The sequence below is a fragment of the Zophobas morio genome, unplaced genomic scaffold (assembly GCF_036711695.1).
Source record: "Zophobas morio isolate AGI-343-1 ecotype UQ-CSIRO unplaced genomic scaffold, CSIRO_AGI_Zmor_V1 ptg000026l, whole genome shotgun sequence".
Lineage (NCBI taxonomy): Eukaryota > Metazoa > Arthropoda > Insecta > Coleoptera > Tenebrionidae > Zophobas > Zophobas morio.
In genome coordinates this window covers 9,940,075-9,962,815 of record NW_026972131.1, presented here as the reverse complement: position 1 = coordinate 9,962,815, position 22,741 = coordinate 9,940,075, and the positions used below count along the sequence as shown (strand labels likewise).

At 33.9% G+C, this 22,741-nt stretch overlaps 2 protein-coding genes and 3 long non-coding RNA genes across 6 annotated transcripts; 2 read left to right on the top strand and 3 right to left on the bottom strand.

Annotated features, from left to right (window-relative positions):
• Positions 1 to 693: 693 nt before the first annotated feature.
• LOC135136522 (uncharacterized) lies at positions 694 to 2,277 on the bottom strand. Of its 2 annotated transcripts, none has more exons than XR_010281718.1 (3): positions 1,702 to 2,277; positions 1,282 to 1,646; positions 694 to 1,222 (listed from the first exon to the last, which is right to left on the bottom strand). It is a non-coding gene; the product is annotated as an uncharacterized LOC135136522 (long non-coding RNA). The 2 variants fall into 2 exon arrangements; XR_010281717.1 differs by having other exon boundaries at positions 694 to 1,646; positions 1,702 to 1,953; positions 2,004 to 2,277.
• A 4,940-nt stretch (positions 2,278 to 7,217) lies between these two features.
• Positions 7,218 to 8,028, top strand: LOC135136530 (uncharacterized). The gene is made up of 2 exons (XR_010281724.1): positions 7,218 to 7,582; positions 7,637 to 8,028. It is a non-coding gene; the product is annotated as an uncharacterized LOC135136530 (long non-coding RNA).
• A 6,546-nt stretch (positions 8,029 to 14,574) lies between these two features.
• On the bottom strand, positions 14,575 to 15,607 carry LOC135136423 (uncharacterized). Its single transcript, XM_064065678.1, has 3 exons — positions 15,537 to 15,607; positions 15,187 to 15,473; positions 14,575 to 15,134 (listed from the first exon to the last, which is right to left on the bottom strand). The coding sequence occupies exons 2-3, from the start codon at positions 15,257 to 15,259 to the stop codon at positions 14,575 to 14,577; spliced, it is 633 nt and encodes a 210-aa protein (XP_063921748.1). The 5' UTR covers positions 15,260 to 15,473; positions 15,537 to 15,607.
• Positions 15,608 to 19,519: 3,912 nt separating this feature from the next.
• LOC135136184 (uncharacterized) lies at positions 19,520 to 21,182 on the top strand. The gene is made up of 2 exons (XM_064065352.1): positions 19,520 to 19,701; positions 19,756 to 21,182. Exons 1-2 carry the CDS (start codon positions 19,629 to 19,631, stop codon positions 20,424 to 20,426), a joined length of 744 nt encoding a protein of 247 aa, XP_063921422.1. The 5' UTR covers positions 19,520 to 19,628; the 3' UTR covers positions 20,427 to 21,182.
• On the bottom strand, positions 21,161 to 21,610 carry LOC135136185 (uncharacterized). The gene is made up of 2 exons (XR_010281675.1): positions 21,497 to 21,610; positions 21,161 to 21,450 (listed from the first exon to the last, which is right to left on the bottom strand). It is a non-coding gene; the product is annotated as an uncharacterized LOC135136185 (long non-coding RNA).
• Between the last annotated feature and the right edge of the window lie 1,131 nt (positions 21,611 to 22,741).

Genomic DNA, 22,741 nt, shown 5'->3' with positions numbered 1-22,741 from the left:
AACAATTTATTAAGTAAAAATAACAGTCGTAAGACAGATGAATCTAAAAAGTACATAAAAGAGCACAAAAAAAAGGTGTCAAAATATTCAACTATTACTATAGAAAATCAAATTAATTCATAGTTTTCTCGATTATTCTATCTTAGTCTGGGGCCATTCATCTTTAATAGGATTATTAAAATTACAACGAAGAGTAATTAGAATCATAGATAATTTGGGATACAAAGACGATTGCAGAAAGTCTTTTACTTTACTGAACATTTTTACATCACCCACTCTCTACATATACCATAGAATACCCTCTCTATAGAACACGATCTCTAATGCTTTTATGTTGGTCACAATGTCAGCATCTACTGGCTGGGTCGGGAACTAAAACTGGCGCTAAATTTGAAAGCAAATTTTTAAGGTGAATTTTTTATAATTGAAGGGGAAAATATGGTTTGTGTATTTTATATGTTAGTTTCAAAACGTATAAATACGTTTTGAAGCTGACATATAAAAAACACAAACAGTGTAAAAAAAAGTAGATAAAATATTTGACACAGTATATTTAAAACTTAACATTCAGTTGTAAATGTAAATACAATAATAACAATAAATAAATAAATAAATACATTGATAATATCCTAAAAATATCTTAAGAGAAAATTAGAAAAGTAAGCAAAAGTCAAACAAAATAGTGCAAAATAAAATAACATTTTAAATATTAAATGTTCAAAATTGATAACCAAATATGTTTCCCAGTACTTTGTTATGGTGTGAACAAAACAAAGCTGATGAATAACCTGCAAAATCCAAAATTATACAAACGTTCTACTTTCTTTCTGTAAAACGTAAATATAACTGTTGCATTTCTGTTTCCAATGGAATTGATTTGTTTGGGTCTTCCTTACCAATTACTACATTGCTGACTTTTTTCATAGATCTAAAGATAGACTCTCTTAAAAATAAATGAAAAAGTTGAGTTTTTAGTTCTTCGATATGCAAAACACTCCCGAAAATCAAAATCAATCGCCCCTTTCATAACCGTTTTATCAAAAAATGGGCAGAGTTTACGCCAGGCATGGAATTTTTACAAAAAGCAAAAACAACAGGTTGCTTCTACCTTCCGAAAATTCCTCTGAGTACGCAAATATGGTCTGCAATTTTTTCCGTCCTTGTTGAACCGTCATCTTCAAAAACCACAACTGTCCTCACAAGGCAAGTGGTCCAGATGAGGCTGAATGAACATCTCATCAAAGATGAGAATACAAACTTAGGGTTAATTTTGTGACTTACTTGCTTTCTGAGAACTTCGAATATAAGTTGATGATACCCGGTTCTATTGGAACTTTATTTAGGGTTGCCCTCAAAGTGTTAATAGATAGCAACATAAACATTCTTGGCAGAAGTTTATACGATGTTGAACCATACTTCCAAATGGCAATGGCATCTGCTTTCACCTCAAATGTAAAACTCCTGCTTTTCGATTTACGTTTCTAATCTAGTTTTCAAAAAATTCTCGCTGAAAAGAAGCCAATCCTTTCACGATACCAACCAAACGTTGATCTCCTAGAAACTTCTTAGCGGAGCGAAAGGCGTTCTTGTGATTGCCACATCAATGTGGTTGGCTTCGAGTGATGCTGTAGCAAGTTCACTATCAGCTGTGAATAAAAATATCTTAATATTTGTTTTGTAGTGACTTTCAATTTGTTTTACCGTGGAAAGGCAAAATAGCTGGTACTGCAAATCTATGCGGCTTTTGCGTTCTGGTATGTAGTCGTTGTCTGGTCGAAAATGATGGAAGCCAGTGTACCCCCTGCTATAAATTTGGTTGTTGTTTAAAACCACCAGTTTTTGGTTATTCGCAGCTTTATTATTTGCGCCATAAACCGATTTGGACGTGGAACCCAAAGATCGGCTTAACTCTCGTCGTATATCCGTAACATGTTGTTGTCTTGCATTTTTGTTCTACAAAAATTGGGTATAATAATCTAGTCAAGGCAAAGTTATATACTTACATTTGGCAATTACACTCTACAATGTACAATGTAAACACATAAATTAAGAAAACTTTGAGAATCACTATCCCACTATGAAATCACGCATAAATCACGCGAATACAACACAGGAAATGTGTCAAATGATAAACACTGCCGTTGCTAGGAGATTTAAACGAATTCTCAAAAATTTTGAAAATCACAGCTTTTACAGATTTCTTTTCATTACGACTCCTGGCGGGCGGGTCGGAAAACTTCGCAAAGAAAGGATAAGGTGAAGGCTATCTCATTTCAAGACCCCTGACATATACCATTGCTTGCAATTTATTACTGTGAATGTCAATCTGTATCCAAGAGTCAATTTCAACCATAATTACAGCACAAGACGTAAAGATATTTTATTTAAAGATGTACGCCTAACAAAATCTAGAGATGGCACTAATTATGTTTGCATTAAACTTTTAAATGCTTTACCCAAAAAATACTTAGAAATAATTATACATCCAAAATTTTCTTGAAACATTTAAAAGCATATCTCATCGGGAAGGCCTTTTATTCATTAGAGGAGTTTCTAAATAATAATTTTAAAGTACTTAGTAGTACAGAGTAACAATTCCTAACTTAACGTGTATTATATATATATATTACTAGATTATATTATATTATATTGTATTATATTAATTAGGAAATTGTATTTGAGAGTTGATGTCAATTATCAATCTTAAGCTTTTCTATGACGTGTGTAAACTTATGCTTTTAGTACAAATAAAATCCTATTCTATTTTATTTTATTCTAATGGTGCTTATGTTCATACACAGTTGGTGCAAAATTTTTGATGTAGGTGTCTACTACAATATTTTCACGTAAATCTCGTTTATGCAATTTCTTATTAACCAGTTTGACAAAATGTTTACCCATAACTGCAATCAAAGTATATTTTGTAAGCCTAATAACATTATCTCGATGTTCTTCGCAAGCTAAAAATTCCAGATTGATGTTCAAATCTATATCTAATAAATTACCGCTAATATAGTCAGGAATCTTTTGGAAAATCATTTTCTTTATATAAATGATTTCCGCAACAAAAACTTCTGATGGATACATGAGTTTATTTCCCATATCTTTTAAAACAATATATGCATGAATATCGGTAACTTTGTCCGATAACAAAGCTTCTCTACACGTTACACATTTGGTAGAAAGAAGTTTTCTACAAATGAAACCTGCAATGTACGCTGCTGTATTTATCCGAATTTGGGCAAGCTCTTTAATAACGAGCGTTGATGGTTTTTGTGTAGGTAAACTTTGTAAAAAAGACTGTTCTGTTTGAAAATTAGACGTCGTAGGAGATTCGTTTAAATTTACAGATGCACTGGAAATTAATGTTGTGGAAGAAACATTTGTCGTTAATAATATAGTATTAGCTGATTCACAATTAGTTTTATCAGAGTTTGGTATTTTACTGTGGAGCATACACGCTTTATACGCTGCAAGAAATTGAATTAAGGTAGGTTTCGTATTGTCACCACACAAGCTACGTATTTTGCCAAAAAAATTCTCTAGGGGATCTTGCTGAATTGACCTGGTTGCAAAATATTTAAAACCAAGCGTCTTTAGTTTTTCCCACAATCTTTCAATGTTACGAATTGTAACAATGAAATTTTGGACGGAAGGAGGAGCGTGAACTTCCTTGCCATTTTTAAAAAATTTCAAATCGTTCAATCTCACTTTAGCTTCGGCCCAAAATTTCATATGTTCGGAATTATCAGTTAGAGGTCGCCGCATTGGCTTGGTTTCTTTACATTTACTGTTCAAGCTGTCAAATAGTGTATCACAAAATTTGACAAAGCTTGCTGTACCACCCCAGTTTACAAAACCAAAATTGTTTACGAGTGTCATTGCTGAGTAAACGCTATTACTAAAAACTTGAGTAGCCAAAGATACCTTCATCTTCATTTTTCCCTGAGGGTGAATGTGAAGTTCTGTTAACTTTGTAATTTTTGAATCGACGCTTAATCCATCTTTTGCGTATAACATTTCAATGTCATTCCACCGCGCTATACCTGAATCATCCTGAATATCTTTGTCAATCATAGCATTACGTAAACATTTTATTAAATGGCAAGCATCAAAATTATGTAGAATGGAATTACTATTTACTAAATATTGGAAATCATTCCGTTCGAAATTGGATTTTAAAGTGAGGTAACGAACCGCAGCTCTGTTTGGCCCACCTTGATCAGACGTAGTCAGCAGCACTCGAAATTCCGTTTTCGTGTGGATCACGTTTATAATTTTTACAATTAAATCCGCTAGTTGATACGTTTTAACACCTGACTTGGTGAAGAAACAGGCGATAGGTTGGGTCCATTTGTTGTTAATGCCAGTCAACATGAAGACCAATGCTTTGTCTGCCATGCATTTCTTTCTGCCATTCCCTATTTGTCCTAAATCTTCAAGACCTATCACATCTATGGTGTCCGGTTTAAATGCAATGTCCAAGTGCGGTTGAATGGCCATTTCGTCGAAAACGAGATTACAGAACTTTTTTAAAGGATGATTATCCATATCCATCTGAGACATACTTTCTAAGACACTATAATGAATTCCCGCGTGTATTCCCATATCATTTAAAACCTTTGCCAGTGTTCGTACTGATGGCATGGCAAAAAATTTTTGAAGAAACCGATACGCTCTGGGACCTTTCTTAAATAGTGTAACAAAAAAAGCTTTTTCCTCACGTGTCCAAATTCGACCTTTTGGTATTTTACCTGCATTTTTCAACTGCGATAAAATAAACATTTCTGCTGTTTTGGACATTTTTTCAAAATTTTTAATACATTTATTTTGCAGCAGATATGTAATATCTGCCTTTCTCAGACATTTCTTGGCGTTAAAAAGGTCCTTCTTATTTTTGGAAAATCTCCTTTGTAAGTTCCCCATTTGTTTTCTTATGCTTTTTAGTTCCATCTTCAAATGCCGCTTACGAGGGGTTTCTTTTGTTGCCCTAAGATGTGACTGTCCTGCAACACACAACACACGAAATGCTAATCAACAAATTTATAAATTTTTCCGGTAATCGTGTTTTAATGAGGAGATTAATGCATGATTCTAGGCAACCAGATATACATCTCCTTACCTGAAATGCCATATTTCTGAATGTCAAAAATTTCCTGAATCATGATTCAAAATGAAGAATTGTCAGGAATTATTTATTTATTTGTTAAGATTCGTAAACAAAACTAGATTCTTTAATGCCTGCGGAAGTGGAAAAGTCAAATATGGCTTCACTAAATATACTTCCAGAAAGAAGCAAAGTGCTTTACCAAAAAACCTATGGTGAGTCAGTTGCATGGTGCGTCCGGTGTGCCGGAAAGCAGGTTGTAAAGTATCCGGAGTCCGTGTTATTTACATCCTACACGCTTGGGGCCAAAGTATTCTATGCTTCGGTCCACTTTAAATATCTGTCATGATTTGAATATATCCAAATTTAATAAACTAATGTTTATTCAGAAAAATTTTTACTTGTATGTTTGGTTGCATAGCTCATATTTTGAATTTTCAGTAATTTAATAAAATTACGAAAACCCGAAAAGTATTATAACTAAGTCGACTGTTAATTGCCGATTGATAATCTCGAACATTAACGCGCTGGTTCCTCGCGCGTTAAGATATCTCGATTATTAATCACCTTTATTAACAAACTTGTTCGTTAAATAGCTATTTTAAGTCAATAGGGGCGATTATTCTGAATCAAACTTGTTAAATTTAAAGGGTGTTAAATTGCAAATTATCATTATAAGGGGCAATTCTGAATCAAAGTTGTTAAATTTAAAGGGTGTTAAATTGCAAATTTCCATAGTAACGAGTTAAATTCGTAAATCTGAGTGGCTGTTTATTTTTTAACAACCTTTAAATTTTAACATGTTTGATAGAACTAGCCCTAATATCTATAGCAAAAAATAATACGTACCACTTGTTTCTCCAGAGCAACCAAATGATAGTTGTGTCTCGTCAGTCATTGGTATTTCAGAAGGAGTTCCATCTTTTTCATTAGTAGAAGTGGAAATGGGAAATGTTGTAGGTACTGCTCCCCGGTTTAATTTGAGTTTTTCTTTTGTTTGGAAATGTTGTTCTTCAAAGTGATCACTACACACACTGAAACTATATAGCACTTTGTTCTGTTCTAGTTCAAAAAGCGTTTCATTGTTTATACACTCCAACCACTTCTTAAAAAGTTCTTTATTCCTTGGAAATGTAAAGTATTTTACTGTAGGGTCTGTCTGAAAACACTTTCCACAGCCAGTAACTGCACATTTTTTTCGGTATTGATAAGAACCCTATAAATGTTTCATTTTCCATGTTAAATATATGTTTAAAACTAATTTTAACGCTTACCTTCTCCATTTTTGAATTATTAAAACAAAATTTCTCAAGACCAGTGAAAACGGCAGCTTTATAGCACACAATTAACAAATCGAAAAGCCAAACTAAAATACTGATTTTTTTTTGCAACAATGTAATTCAAATTTAAAAGAGCGTGCAACATGGCTGCCAATAGCGCAAATTAAAAATAACTGTTTCACTATTTCTCATCTAATCAAAAAGGCTTTCATTATTAAGAAAATAATAATAATAAACGCTTAATGTACAAGAATACACAATCAATATACAAAATGTAACAATCTTGCTTTTAAAATATTTATTTCATTTTATTATAAAATAGATTTCTATCACAATTTATATTGACTGCCCTCTCTGAATGCGAACAACAACTATTGTTATGGTTCAAGGTCGCTAATTTAACTTGCTATCCCCTGGACTAAGGTCAAATTCATACAAACTATTAAGCATTCTGTTACAAGTGTTATTGGCATCCCTGCCATTTAGTGAGAATAAGTTAAGTTGGCAATGACCAACATTAATGTACTGTGTATTTTGGTACTTGTAGAAGGTTACACATGTTTAGTTATTAAAGATATAATTGAAACAAGCCTCTTTCTTATAACAAATGAAACACATTCCCCTTGCCTAAACTATTACAACGCAAACTAACACGGAATTACGGCAAATCATCTACAAATCATAAACATAATTATAAATGTTAAAAATAAGTGCGATAGTAAAACGCATTATGGGCCGGTTGCATAAACGCAAATCAAATTTAATCTCTGATTAAGAACAATTGTAACTATGATAATAACAATCGTTACTATGGAGTCATGGGGCGGGAACTTCAAAGGATTGAAATGGGCATGCGTTTTAGTACGGGGAACAGTCCACGAGAGGCGCTGGCGGCATGTTTTTAAATTTAAAACAATATCTATGAAAATAATAAATAAAAGCGCTTCGGTTACTTTGACAACTTGAAACGTCAAAAATTAATTATCGTCTCGATTCCCGTGCTTTCCCAACCGTTCTGTTCTGCTATCTTGGTCTTTGAGCCACAGTTTTTCGATTAATTTGCTCTGTTAGTTTTGTTTTCGTTACTTTTATATATATTTTTGGTGTTCGCGTTCTCTTTATTGTTGTTTTTGTGTTGCTGTTTGGTGTTTCTTGTTTTACTGTTTGTTCCCCGTTCAATTAAGGACTTTATAAGGTAAAAATATTTGTTTAATTTGAAGATATGGAATTTTATTATTAACTATTGCAGTTAGAGGATGGTGAAGTACCGCAAGTGTGCCGTTGTAACCTGCGATGATCGCCAATCCCCGCGACATCGCTTTCCAAATCCCCGTAAATTCAAAAGCCGTTTTGAACGATGGATTGAGCTTTGCGGAGATAAAGATCTTCATGTTAAGAATGCAGACCTGGTGTATCGCTCCCACCGTATTTGTGACAGGCATTTTCTTGTGGAAGATCGGTCGTCTAATATGTTGCTGAAAAAGGATGTGTTGCCAAGTCTTTTTTTGCCTCTCCATTTTCCTGTATCAGATTCAAATTTAGATCCTGTTTCTTCTCAAGAAGACACGGTTGCAGGTAAAATTTACATATTTACGTATTTCTCTCTTTTTCATGGTGAAATAAAAACTACATTTTGGCGAATCTACAATTATTTATTATTGCAGACCCCATAAGTGATCCCGTTTCCGAGCAAATCAGTCCCGATTCCATCCCAGTTCCATCCTTGAGTGAAAGACGCATTTTAAAAAGATCATCAAGCTCTGCATTGGTTAACGAAGTTCCTTCAAAAATCTTAAAAATCGCAGGAGTTACGTACAGCAAAGAGCTTCCTGAAGAAGCAAAAAAACTTTACAATTTAACAAAAAAACTTAGGAGAAAGGTATGTCGCCTTACAAAAACCAAAAATTTTTATAAAAAAAAGCAAATGACAAAAATTTCGAAAGAAGAACTAGTTGAAAAGGTGACAGCGCCTTTGAATCGGACGGTTGCAAATTTCGTAAAGACCCAGATTAGATTAGCCGATGTGCATCCTAATGGTAGAAGATATACGTTGGATGACAAAATTATGGGTCTCATCTTGAACAAACAAAGTAACAGAGCATATAAACTCTTTTCTAAAATATTTCCTATGCCTTCGAAAAAAACTATAATGGCCTTACTCAATAGAATACCGATTAAAGCGGGTTACAATGAGGCACTATTTGACAACTTAAAAGCAAAAGTTAAAGGCTTAAAACAGCAAGAAAAACTATGTGTCCTAATGTTTGACGAAATTTCCATAGAACCACATATATCGTTGAACACGCATTCAAAAGAGTTTGAAGGGTTTGAGGATTTTGGAGAGAAAAAGAGCAAAAAAATTGCTGATAGGGCTCTCGTTTTCATGATTAAGGGTATAAAAAGGGAGTGGAAACAGCCCCTTCTGTACACCTTCTCCAGCGGTCCGGTGAAAACAATAGATTTGGCGAGAATAATTAAACAAGTTGTAAAACAATGTCAAGACGCAGGATTAAAAATTATAGCCTCAGTAAGTGACCAAGGGACGAATAATCAGGCAGTGATTAATTATTTAATGAAATCTTCTATTGGAACTAATGTTCAAATTGGAGACAAAATCAAATTTTTTAAAATTAACGAGCAGAAAATAATCCACATATATGATCCTCCGCATCTTCTTAAAGGAATTCGCAATAATCTCTTAAAATATAAACTAATTTGGAAAATACAAGACAAAGAACCATTAAGTGCGCAATGGTCAGACATCCAGAAAGCATACCACCTAGACAAGTGTTCGACCGATCTACGTGCTATGCCAAAACTTACCGAGGGTCATGTTAATCCCAAAAAAATTAGGAAAATGAAGGTCTCATGTGCTGCACAAGTTTTTAGCCATACAGTTGCATCGGTTCTGGGACTAATGACAAAAATTGGAGACAGTGGCTTAGACGAGGAAGCGATTGGCACTTCTAAGGTCCTTAGTTTTTTTAACAAATTGTTTGATAGTGTAAATGGAAGGGTGTTAAAGCCCATGAAAAGGAATTTTTTGAGATGTGCAGTAACAGAACGATCCAAACATTTAAAGTTCTGGCAATGCGCGAGAAATAATCTACGAAATATGCATTTTGAGAAAGGAGGCAAAAAGTTTATCCCGCCAAGTTTAAAAAATTGGGAAATCACCTTAAATGGATTCGAAGAAATTTTCAAAATTTTGAAAAGTCATGGTTTAACGTTTTTTAAGCCTCGGGTTTTCAATCAAGACCCGTTAGAAAATTTTTTCGGCCAAATTCGTCAACAAGGAGCTCGAAATACAAATCCTACGGTTACCCAATTTAAAAATCATTTTAAAACTCTTTTGTTTAATAATTTAACTACCACTCATTCTATTTCTGCAAATTGTGAAATTGATAATTCCGAAGAAATTCTAACGTCCGTCAGACAATTTATAACGCAAGGCCTATCTGAAGATGACGAAACCGAAGAAATAGAAACAATTGACGAAAATTTATTGATTAGCCCGGGACCGGAATTTTCTTATATAGATAAAATTAGCATGGGCTACGTAAGTGGTTTTGTTGTTAAACAATTGAAAGGAATAGAAACATGCATAAAATGCGAAAAAAATTTAACAACAGTAAACAAAAATGAGTGGCATGATCTGGTTGTTGCGAAAGAATTTAAAGATTCGGTTCCCAATAAATTGAAATATTGTACTCCGAAGCTTATTATAGGTTTAAGTTCTTGTTATCACGTGCTACAAAAACTAACACCAAAATATTGCTTCAAAAAATCTGGCTATGAAATATTGAAAAATTCTGTGAAAATGAATGTGAACTTCGAATTTAACGATAATTGTGAACATATGGGGGACATCAAAGAATTTCTAATATCAAAATTCACTGAGTTAGTTTGTTATAATTGGGCCGGTGGTATTAATAAAGTTCTCAGTGGCAAAGATGAACGAAACCGCCATCGAAACGACGACGCCATATATATCGCAGCCAAGAAATACTACGAAAAAAGAAAAAAAAAAGTGAGTAAACATTGAACATTGTTGAACATTATACATATAAATTCTGTAATTAAAAAAATTAAAGCTAATTTTCTGAAATATGCATGTTGTTTTATTAAAAAAATTGTGGAACAAAAATTAAAATAAAAACCCAGCAGGCTGTAACCCTGGTTTTGTTGGGGAACAGCCCACCAGAGGCCGCTGCTTTCTCTGTCCTTTTGTCAGTATAAGGAGTTGCCTATCTATTACAAATATTATTATTATATTATCTATGTATGGAGTTAATCAGAGATTAAATTTGATTTGCGTTTATGCAACCGTGCGTTTTACTATCGCACTCATTTTTAACATTTATAATTATGTGTCTTATCGCAGAGTTAATACGTATAATTTAAAAGTTAATGCGCGCATTTGGTTATACATAAACGGCACTTACTTAAAACCACTATAAATATGCATAAAACGTGTTACAAAATTAGGTTATGTCACATGGCTTTTCTACTGTCAATATGTCAGAAAATTTTAACAAAAGTGAGATTAGACTTAAAAGACGCTAAAAATGTTTTGAGGTATTGTTGTGAGTTCCATGGGAAATTGTTACCGTATTCGTCGCGATTGGGTAACTGTGGGGTGCAGTGGCTGCCGGAAGGGTACATTTTGCCCCAGTCATTTGGATGAGTGGTTGGGTATTGATGTTAATAACGTGACTGAGGTTCTTGATGATGAGCCTTTTTGGTCCTTTCTAAAAGTTGCAAATTGTGATGATGAATTTTGTGAAAAAGAACAACAGTTTTTTTTCAACAGAAACAAGGAACAAAAGCCAAAGGTGAAATTTCACAAAGGGCACTTCACGATTTCGCACAAACTGTTTGCGTTTGCGTTAACGTTTCTTACCTTCAAAAGTTGTGGAAATGCTTCCTTGTGTCAGAAAAAAATATTTAGTGTTCGCCCTATGGTTTGCACCCTATTAGTTGCGCCACTTGTAGGCAACCAACTACACACACAGTTGAACTCGCACGAATTCCAATAACTAAATGATCCACGGAGCAAGAAGTGTCACGTTTAGGGGTATGTTTGTAATGGGGTGCAGGACGCGAAGCGCCCTGCCTCCACTAAAAACCCGACATTACACTTACGCGTGTTGTTGACTAAAAAAAGTGAGGTTATGTTGGAAACGGCTTCCCATGGAAGAGGGTGCAAATGAGAAATTAAAAATTTTTTTTGTGGCAAAAGTAAGCATTTCCACAACATTTGAAGGTGAGGAGCGCGATCAGGGAGTGCTGTAGAAGAGTTGTGTGCAAACAGTTTGTGCGAAATTGAGAAGTGCCCTTTGTAAAATTTTACCAAGCCAAAAAAAATTAAATACGTCTACAGCGAATGTAGAGCATATCTGTGATTAAAAATGAATTTATTTATATTATTTTTGTAATGAATAGTAGAAATAAAAGTATGTCTCTCTTAACTTAACTTCAACTATAACTACTTTTTATCACATGTATTTAACTACATTTCTAACTATGTAGTTAGAGTAGTTAAATACTTTTTTATACAAATAGCGAGCGTTAACCGTCTTCTCTTTTGGTTTGGTTTTTTAATTAATACATTTTTAGTTTTCTTTGTATAACACGATCATGGGCGCCCATGGGCCCCCCTGAGATTCTGCGTCAATTTCCTTTTTATTTGTCAAAATTAAACCTTAGCACATTTATAAGAGTAGGCACATGCCCTACACTTTCAGTTTTATTGCCACACAAACACAGAAATGTGACAAACTTAGACCATTTGGTTTTGAAACCCTCTGTTCGGCCCAGATTTGCCGGGAAACATCATAAATCTATCCTTTTTAACCGGTACTGAATTATGGGTTGTTTCGTTATTTGCTTTTTACAGTTATTACAAGAGCAAACATTTTATTGCTAACGTTTACGTCCAAAAATTCATTCCGTTTTCACTTTTTATCTGTGGTGAAGTGACATGTAAAGACGAACAGTTGTTAAACCGGCGTTTTGTTGACTATAATTTTTATTATTTATTTATTTCAAAATTCAAGCGTAAGTACTCTTGATTAAATTTTAAATTTAATAATTTTTTTAAAAACAGAGAAATATGGATATCTGAAATTTCTTCAAGAAAAAAATTACAAATACTGATGATGATACTTCAGCTAATAAGAAGTATAAAATAAGTGGTGTTATTTATTACTACTGATGGCGGTTTTTCAGAGTAGCCATCGACTTCGAGTGGAAATTTCGGTTGCTCCAGAACTGTTTCACGAGTGGGCGTGCGAACTACAACACAGATGGCATAGAAAATTATTTTGACACTTTTATTCCATACCTGGATCATTTCATTCTTTCCTTAACGACACGATTTTCCGAAACAAAAGTGTCATCATGCTCATTATTTTCTTTACATCCAAAGAATATACATAACTTAAAACCAAGTTGCCTTAAAGGGTTGGGCGAATTTTACACCACTGACAATTTTTATCGGACGAAATCCAAAATTGGCAGGATTTTGTAAAAATAAAAAACTTTGACAGTAGTATTTCAGAGAGAGAGTTAATGCCGAAGAAATATCTGTTGGTAGAGTAACTGACGATTTTGGTCAAGAAAAAAGGGATTAGCAATTTGTCTTTGATGAATTTTATATTTTTATAACTTTTTAATTTTAATATTTTACACTGTTTTGCTAATAATAAGAATAATGATGTTGTAGGGTTATTTGCGATAGATTTGATTAACGTAGTTGATGATTAAAATATATATTTATAATAGTAAAGATTTCTATCATTATATTATTTATATATACAAGAACAGAGTATATTACAAAAATTTCAGGGTGACCCCCCCTGAGAAAGGTTTCTATGGGCGCCCATGAACACGATTGCTTCTCGTAAAAAGTAAAGATTTTGCGATTAAACTCCGCTATTACGATGAATAAAAAAACCACCAGAATTGAGAAAGGGCGGGTGGGTGGGGCTTATATTTCGCTCTTTTTTTCTTAATATACATGGACATCTTTTCACAACAAGAAACTTGAAACATGGTTAAAATGTTTGTAAGGAAATATAGATTTTGCAATTATAGCGCGGACCCTAATTGCAAAATCGATATTTCCTTATACAATTTTTCCATTTCAAACATGTTTTAAGTTTCATGTGAAAAAAGTCTACACATATTAAAACAAAAAAGGCAAAATATAAGCCCGCCCGCCCGCCCTGTCTCAATTGTGATGATTTTTTTTGTTCAACGTGAATCAAGGAGGCGAAACTTAACTGCAAACTACTTATTTCTTTAGAAAAAATTAAAAACATGTTTTTGAGTATCGTGTTGTTCAAAGAATAGTACGTATACTAAAACAAAAAAAATATAAAGCCCGCCCACCCACCCCATCTCGATTGTGATGATTTTTTATTCTTAGAAACCTGAAACACGTTTGAAATGGTAAATTTTTGAAAGAAAATATGGATTTTGCAATTAGGCTCTACCCCTCGGCTTACGATGAAAAAAAAAAATCACCAGAATTAAGATAGGGTGGGTGGGCGGGGCTTATATTTTGCCTTTTTTTTTTCTTAATATACATAGCCATCTTTTCACAACAAGAAACTTAAAACATGGTTAGAATGGTACATTTTTGTAAGGAAATGTAGATTTTGTAATTATGGCGCGGACCCTAATTGCAAAATCCATATTTCCTTACAAAAATGTTCCATTTTAAACATGTTTTACGTTTCATGTGAAAAAAGTCTACACCACGGTTGTAGAATAGATAGGTTTGTACACTAATGGCTTGGGATGGCGACGCTTCTTTTCGATCCCTATATCCATGGAAAGGACACAGACAGCTAGCGCCTCTATCTTGTCGAGCGGAAATCGTTCTAGTTATTTTGGGGATTTTCGTTTACATTGCTTTATGAACAATACAAAATTTGTAAATGACATTTGATCGGAGTCGATAAGTACGATTTCTTTTATTAATTACATCGGTTATAGACAGATGCCTATAGAGTTCTGTGTCCCTAAAACGTCAAAAACCAGGCGACGCGATCGGCAATTGGCGTCGCTGACCAGGGATATGCAAATGTATGCTAGTGTATCAACCTATCTATTCTACAACCGTGGTCTACACATATGAAAACAAAACGGAAAAATATAAGCCCGCCCACCCGCCCCGTCTCAATTGTGACCAGGAAAAGTGTACCCTTCTGGCAACCACTGAACACCAGAGTTACCCAAACTCGACGAGTACGCCAGCAAATTTTCATACAGCTCATAACTATACTTCAAGGCATTTTTAGCCACCACATAAACCCTGGCAGCTGTGGCAAAAATAACAATAGCGACTTTCCAAAAATGGCCAAGTCTTAATCTCTGCTGCATGGCAGCTGAAACCTCCTTACAAGCTTCCAAAGTTGTGCACAACAGCTTTCTCACTCCTTGTAGGCGCACTAAAACATAATCCAACATGTTTTTTGTTAACATGTAAGTGTTGTTGGCTTTGTAATTGTGAGGAATTGTGACCAACAGCACGTTCAACGCCGCCGAAATATGCATTTTCTGGTAAGTCCGTAGAATGTGGTTGAGTTTTTGCACAATTTTGAAATCCTTGGAGGAACGAAATTTCATCTTGAAACGGTAGACTGAGCGTGAGAGTAAAGCGGCTTCGGTGAATAAGTGGTGTTGGTTTGAGAAAAAGTTGACTCCTTCTTGCAGAACAGCATGCAGGAGGCGGACATCTAAAAGGTTTGATTGTTTTAATATGAAATGGAAGAGCATGGGTTTATTTACCGATTTGCTTTGTGCAAGCTTTACACCTGGTGACTGGGGGTGGCTCCAAATCTTTAATGTTCCACAGATCCATTTCGACAGGGTGTACTTAGCGTAAATGAACTCGAATTACTTGTGTTATTAAAAATAAACATAAACCTAACCTCACTTTTGCAGGTTTTGGCTTCGACGTTTTTGACAGTCACAACTAGTGGTGACCCCTTCTGGCCAATGTAGGCACAAATGTCGAAATTTGCCGCCTTTGAATTTCATTCCTTCCTCCGACCCAAATATTTATAAAAACACAGCTGAGAGAGACCAGGGTTGTGTAAATTTGTATCAATGTTTGTCTGAAACTGTAGAAAACATACCTATTTCAACTAAAAATCCAGAATTGCCAACAGGCTCTATGAATTTTTATCGCACGGTAGTACTAAATGTTTTTACGGAATTTGAATGACGGGTGTACAATTAAAAATATATTTGGAGTAGACGCTGGAAATAGTATTTGCTGTCTCTGATAATAGGGTAATTATTTTGGAAGACTAAGCAGGCAACCAAATATACTTCAGATAATGGTTGCAGAGGAAAAGTGAAGAATTTAAGTTGATCACAACAAAAATTTACCATTTTAAGACATGTTTGAAGTTTATTGTTGGCAAAATAAGTCCACAGATATTAAGAAAAAAAGACAAAATATAGCCCCGCCCACCCGCCCTGTCTCAATTGTGATGATTTTTTTTATTCGTTGTGAGCCAAGGGGGCGGAGCTTAACTGCAAAATCCTTATTTCTCTACGAAAAATTAAAAACATGTTCTTGATTATCGTGTTGCTCAAAGAATACTACGTATATTGAAAAAAAAGGCCACATATAAGCCCCACCCACCCGCCCTATCTCAAATGTGATGATTTTTTTTTGAAATCGTCGAGAGCCAAAGGAGCGAAATTTAATTGCAAAATCCTTATTATTTCTCTAAACAAAAGTGACCATGTAAGACATGTTTGTGAGTATAATATAAGAAAAAATTGAAGCCAAAGGTTAAGCCACACTCATACCTGCCTTGACCTAAATAGTAATGAAGTTTTCATTCATTGTTAGACCTAGGGGCGGAGCCTAACTACCAAATCCACATTTCCTTACAAAAATTTGGCATTTTAAACGTGTTTTAAGTTTCTAAGAATAAAAAAATCATCACAATCGAGATGGGGTGGGTGGGCGGGGTTTATATTTTGCGTTGTTTTTTCTTAATATACGTAGTGTTCTTTGAACAACACGATATTCAAAAACATGTTTAATTTCTTGCAAAGAAATAAGTATTTTTCCTCTCCCTTGGTTCACAGCGAATACAAAAAATCATCACAATTGAGACAGGGTGGGTGGTTTTTGTTTTAATATGTATAGACTTCTTTTCACAATATGAAACTTAAAACACCTTTAAAATGGTAAATTTTTGTAAGAAAAAATAGATTTTGTAATTATGGCGCGGACCCTAATTGCAAAATCGATATTTCCTTATACAAACTTTCTATTTTAAACATCTTTTAAGCTTCATATGAAAAAAGTCTACACATATTAAAACAAAAAAGCAAAATATAAGCCCGCCCACCCGCCCTGTCTCAATTGTGATGATTTTTTTTATTCGCCAAGAACCAAGAGGGCGGAGCTTAACTGCAAAATACTTATTTCCTTACAAGAAATTAAAAACATGTTTTTGAGTATCGTGTTGTTTAAAGAATACTATGTATATTAAAACAAAAAAAATATATAAACCCCACCCACCCACCCCATCTCGACTGTGATGATTTTTTTATTCTTAGAAACCTAAAACACGTTTGAAATGGTAAATTTTTGTAAGGAAATATGGATTTTGCAATTAGGCTCCACCCCTCGGCTTACAATGAATAAAAAAAATCGCCAGAATTAAGATAGGGTGGGTGGGCGGGGCTTATATTTGACCTTTTTTTTCTTAATATACATTGCCATCTTTTCACAACAAGAAACGTAAAACATGGTTAAAATGGTAAATGTTTGTAAGGAAACATAGATTTTGTAATTATGGCGCGGACCCTAATTGCAAAATCGATATTTCCTTATACAAATTTTCCATTTTAAACATGTTTTACGTTTCATGTGAAAAAAAGTCTACACATATTAAAAAAAACAAAAAAGAAAAATATAAGCCCGCCCACCCGCCCCATCTCGGTTGTGATGATTTTTTTATTCTTAGAAACTTAAAACACGTTTAAAATGGCAAATTTTTGTAAGGAAATATGGATTTTGCAATTAGGTTTTACCCTTCGGCCTACGATGAATAAAAAAAATCACCAGAATTAAGACAGGGTGGGTGGGCGGAGCTTAAATTTTGTCTTTTTTTTCCCTTAATATATATAGCCATCTCGTCACAACAAGAAACGTAAAACATGGTTAAAATGGTACATGTGTGTAAAGAAAAATAGGTTTTGCAATTTTGGCGCGGACTTTAATTGCAAAATCGATATTTCGTTATAAAAATTTTCCATTTTAAACATGTTTTACGTTTCATGTGAAAAAAAATCTACACATAATAAAACAAAAAAGGAAAATATAAGCCCGCCCACCCGCCCTGTCTCAATTGTGATGATTTTTTGTATTCGCTGTGAACCAAGGGAGCGGAGCTTAACTGCAAAATACTTATTTTCTCACAAGAATTTAAAAACATGTTTTTGAGTATCGTGTTCAAAGTATACTACGCATATTAAGAAAAAAACGCAAAATATAAACCCCGCCCACCCACCCCATCTCGATTGTGATGATTTTTTTTATTCTTAGAAACCTAAAACACGTTTAAAATGATATATTTTCGTAAGGAAATATGGATTTTGCAATTAGGCTTCACTCCTCGGCTCACGATGAATACAAAAAATCACCAGATTTAAGATAGGGTGGGTGGGCGGGGCTTATATTTTGCCTTTTTTTTTCTTAAAATACGTAGCCATCTTTTCACAACAAGAAACTTAAAACATGGCTAAAATGGTACATGTTTGTAAGGAAAAATATATTTTGTAATTATAGCGCGGACCCTAATTTAAAAATCTATATTTCCTTATACAAATTTTCCATTTTAAACATGTTTTAGGTTTCACGTTGTGAAAAAAAGTCTACACATATGAAAACAAAAAGGCAAAATGTAAACCTGCCCACCCGCCCTGTCTCAATTGTGATGATTTTTTGTATTTGCCGTGAACCAAGCGTGAGCTTAACTGCAAAATACTTATTTCTTTGCAAGAAATTAAACATGTTTTTGAGTATCGTGTTGTTCAAAGAACACTACGTATATTAAGAAAAAAGAACGCAAAGTATAAACCCCGCCCACCCACCCCATCTCGATTGTGATGATTTTTTTATTCTTAAAAACTTAAAACACGTTTAAAATGGCAAATTTTTGTAAGGAAATATGGATTTTGCAATTAGGCTCCGCCCCTAGGTCTAACAACGAATGAAAAGTTCATTACTATTTAGGTCAAGGCAGGTATGAGTGTGGCTTAATCTTTGGCTTCAATTTTTTCTTATATTATGCTCACAAACATGTCTTACATGGTAATTTTTTTTAGAGAAATAATAAGGATTTTGCAATTAAATTTCGCTCCTTTGGTTCTCGACGATTAAAAAAAAAATCATCGCAATTGAGATAGGGCGGGTGGGCGGGGCTTATATTTGGTCTTTTTTCTCAATATACGTAGTATTCTTTGAGCAACACGATAATCAAAACTTGTTTTTAATTTTTCGTAGAGAAATAAGGATTTTGCAGTTAAGCTCCGCCCCCTTGGCTCACACCGAGGGCGGGGCTATATTTAGTCTTTTTTTTTAATATGTGTGGACTTATTTTGCCAACAATAAACTTCAAACATGTCTAAAATGGTAAATTTTTGTAGTAATCAATTTAAATCTTTCACTTTTCTTCTACAACCATGCTCTGAAGTATATTTGGTTGCCTACTTAGTCTTCCAAAATAATTACCCCATTATCAGAAACAGCAAATAATAATTCCAGCGTATACTCCAAATATATTTTTAATCGTACACCCGTCATTCAAATTCCGTAAAAACTTTTAGTACTACCGTGCGATAAAAACTGATTGATTCTGTTGGCAATTCTAGATTTTTAGTTGAAATTGGTATGTTTTCTACAGTTTCAGACAAACATTGACACAAATTTGCACAACAACCCTGGTCTCTGTCAATTATGTTGTAATATCCCGCAAGTTTGGGTTATTACAATGTTTTTATAAATATTTGGGTCGGAGGACGGAATGAAATTCAAAGGCGGCAAATTTCGACATTTGTACCTACATTGACCAGAAGGGGTCACCACAAGTTGACTGTCAAAAACGTCGAACCCACAACCTGCAAAAATGAGGTTAGGTTTATGTTTAATTTTAATAACAAGTAATTCGAGTTCATCACGCTAAGTAAACCCTGTCGAAATGGATCTGTGGAACATTAAAGATTTGGAGCCACCCCCAGTCATCAGCTGTAAAGCCTGCACAAAGCAAATCGGTAAATAACCCCAAAATTGCCCCTTTTTTTTACTAAAACGATAAACCGTTTCAGATGTACGCCTCCTGCATGCCGTTCTCCAAGAAGGAGTCAACTTTTTCTCAAACCAACACCACTTATTCACCGAAGCCGCTTTACTCTCACGCTCAGTCTACCGTTTCAAGGTGAAATTTCGTTCCTCTAAGGATTTCAAAATCGTGGAAAAACTCAACCACATTCTGCGGACTTACCAGAGAATGCACATTTCGGCGGCGTTGAACGTGCTGTTGGTCACAATTCCTCAGAATTACAAATCCAACAACACCTACATGTTGACAAAAAACATGTTGGATTATGTTTTAGTGCGCCTGCAAGGAGTGGGAAAGCTGTTGTGCGCAACTTTGGAAGCTTGTAAGGAGGTTTCAGCTGCCATGCAGCAGAGATTAAGACTTGGCCATTTTTGGAAAGTCGCTATTGTTATTTTTGCCACAGCTGCCAGGCTTTTTGTGGTTGTTAAAAATGCCTTAAAGTATTCTTGTGAGATGTATGGGCATTTGTTGCCGTATTCGGCGAGTTTGGGGAATTCTGGGGTGCAGTGGCTGCCGGAAGGGTACATTTTCCCCAGTCATTTGGACGAGTGGTTGGAAATTGATTGGTTGGATCTGGATAACGTGGTTGAGATTCTTGATGATGATGCTATTTTGTTTTATTTAAAACAAACGAATTCTGATGATTTTTATTCTTAGAAACCTAAAACACGTTTGAAATGGTAAATTTTTGAAAGAAAATATGGATTTTGCAATTAGGCTCCACCCCTCGGCTTAGGATGAATAAAGAAAATCACCAGAATTAAGATAGGGTGGGTGGGCGTTGGTTATATTTTGCCTTTTTTTTTTTCTTAATATACGTAGTCATCTTTTCACAACAAGAAACTTAAAACATAGTTAAAATGGTACATTTTGTATTTATGTATGTATTGTAATTGGTAGATTTTGCAATTATGGCACGGATCCTAATTGCAAAATCGATATTTTCTTATACAAATTTTCCATTTTAAACATGTTTTAAGTTTCATGTGAAAAAAGTCTACACATATCAAAACAAAAAAGCAAAATATAAACGAAATTTGTAAACTAGTGTGGCAATAGGTATATTTTGTACTACCTCTCTCTAAGAATTGTATGTAATTTATCAGACGTTGTAACACGTTTGGAATTTATTGTGTGCCAAATTGGTCACCAATTTGTTGGGTGAATTACATACAAACTAAGACCGTGAGTGTTAATTGTTTGCCAGATTGAACATTTTGTACTTCCTTTTGTTCTACTTTGTAATAAACTGTACAGTTTTATGTTAATATTTATAAATTATTTTTGTATACATATTTTGATAAGTATCTATATTTTGTTTTCTAACTGTGTTATTTTTGTAGTGTTATAACAGTAACATACATTTTTGTAAATAGTTTTCTAATACAATATAGATATTTGGATTTTTATTTAGGGGCGAATTTTATTTTCCACAAGTCGGAATTACAAAACGGTTATTAAAATATATATATTTTTACTAAATTAGACGCTTCACATTTCGTCTGTATCACTACTTTCGGCTTACTTACCTGGAATGTAAAATTACGGGTTACAAACTTTTTTAAAGTCATTTTATACCCTAGTTTTTCTTCTTTTTGGTTGCTTTTGCGGACTTACCCCGGAATGTCACGATTAACGCCATTTGTATGAAACACAGAAGGAATCCCGCTATATGTTGTGCCTTAAAAAATAATTAAAACGCGCGTTTTCTTAGTTTAAAACTTTACCAGCATGAAGGTATCTTTTAAAATGATTGAATATAGAAGCCACACAAATGTTACCAAAGTTGCCATTAAAGTCATCACAAATGGTATCTGGGAGGCGTCTTTCTTTGCAATTATGTCTTTCTAATACAAAATTTTTAACGTAGTAATTTATTGTGGGTAATTATTTTTACAAACATATTGGGGCGTATGATTTCCCTTTTGTTAAGCCAATCGGTTTCTAAAATTTTGATTACAATGAGTGAGAAAAGAATACGATAAAAGCATATAAAAAAGAGAAAAAAAAAATAACGAACGTCTCTAAATATTAATTAAGGGAAAAGAATACGGACCACTGATAATGAAACTATTTTCAATCAATAAATAAATCGTAATTGAATGTTCGATTCAGATTTCGTCAAGTCACGCATGCGCACTGGACAATAATAGAATTTTCGAGTGATTATTCGATAATTTTGAACGATTATTTCGATTCATTCGATTAGTGAAATATGTCGATAATGCCCAACACTAACATAAATGTCATATCAAAAAATTTAAACAACAAAAGTGAGGTTACACTTACCTCTTATTTACCTTATTTACTAAAATCCTAAAATCAAAGATATAAAAAAGAACACGAGATTTCTTTTCAACACAAGAAATTCAAACGTCTGCAGCGAATGTAGAGCATGTCTGTTATTAAAAATGAATCTATTTGTATTACTTTTGTAATGAATACTAGAAATAAAATTAATGTCTCCCTTAACTTAACTTCAACTATAACTACTTTTTATCAAATGTATTTAACTACATTTTTAACTATGTAGTTAGAGTAGTTAAATATATTTTTTTTTATAAATAGTGAGCGTTAACCGTCTTCTCTTTTGGTTTTCTTTTTTAATTAATACATTTTTAGTTTTCTTTGTATAACACGATTGCTTAAGAGCATATTTCACGTGGTAATTTCTCGTAAAAAAATAAAAATTCTGCAATTAGGCTCCACCCCTCGGATTACGATGAATAAAAAAATCACCAGAATTAAGATAGGGTGGGTCGGCGGGGCTTATATTTTGCCTTTTTTTTTCTTAATATACATTGCCATCTTTTCACAACAAGAAACTTAAAACATGGTTAAAATGTTTGCAAGGAAATATAGATTTTGCAATTATGGGGGGGGAACCTAATTGCAAAATCGAGATTTCCTTATACAAATTTTCCATTTTAAACATCTTTTAAGTTTCATGTGAAAAAAGTCTACACATATTA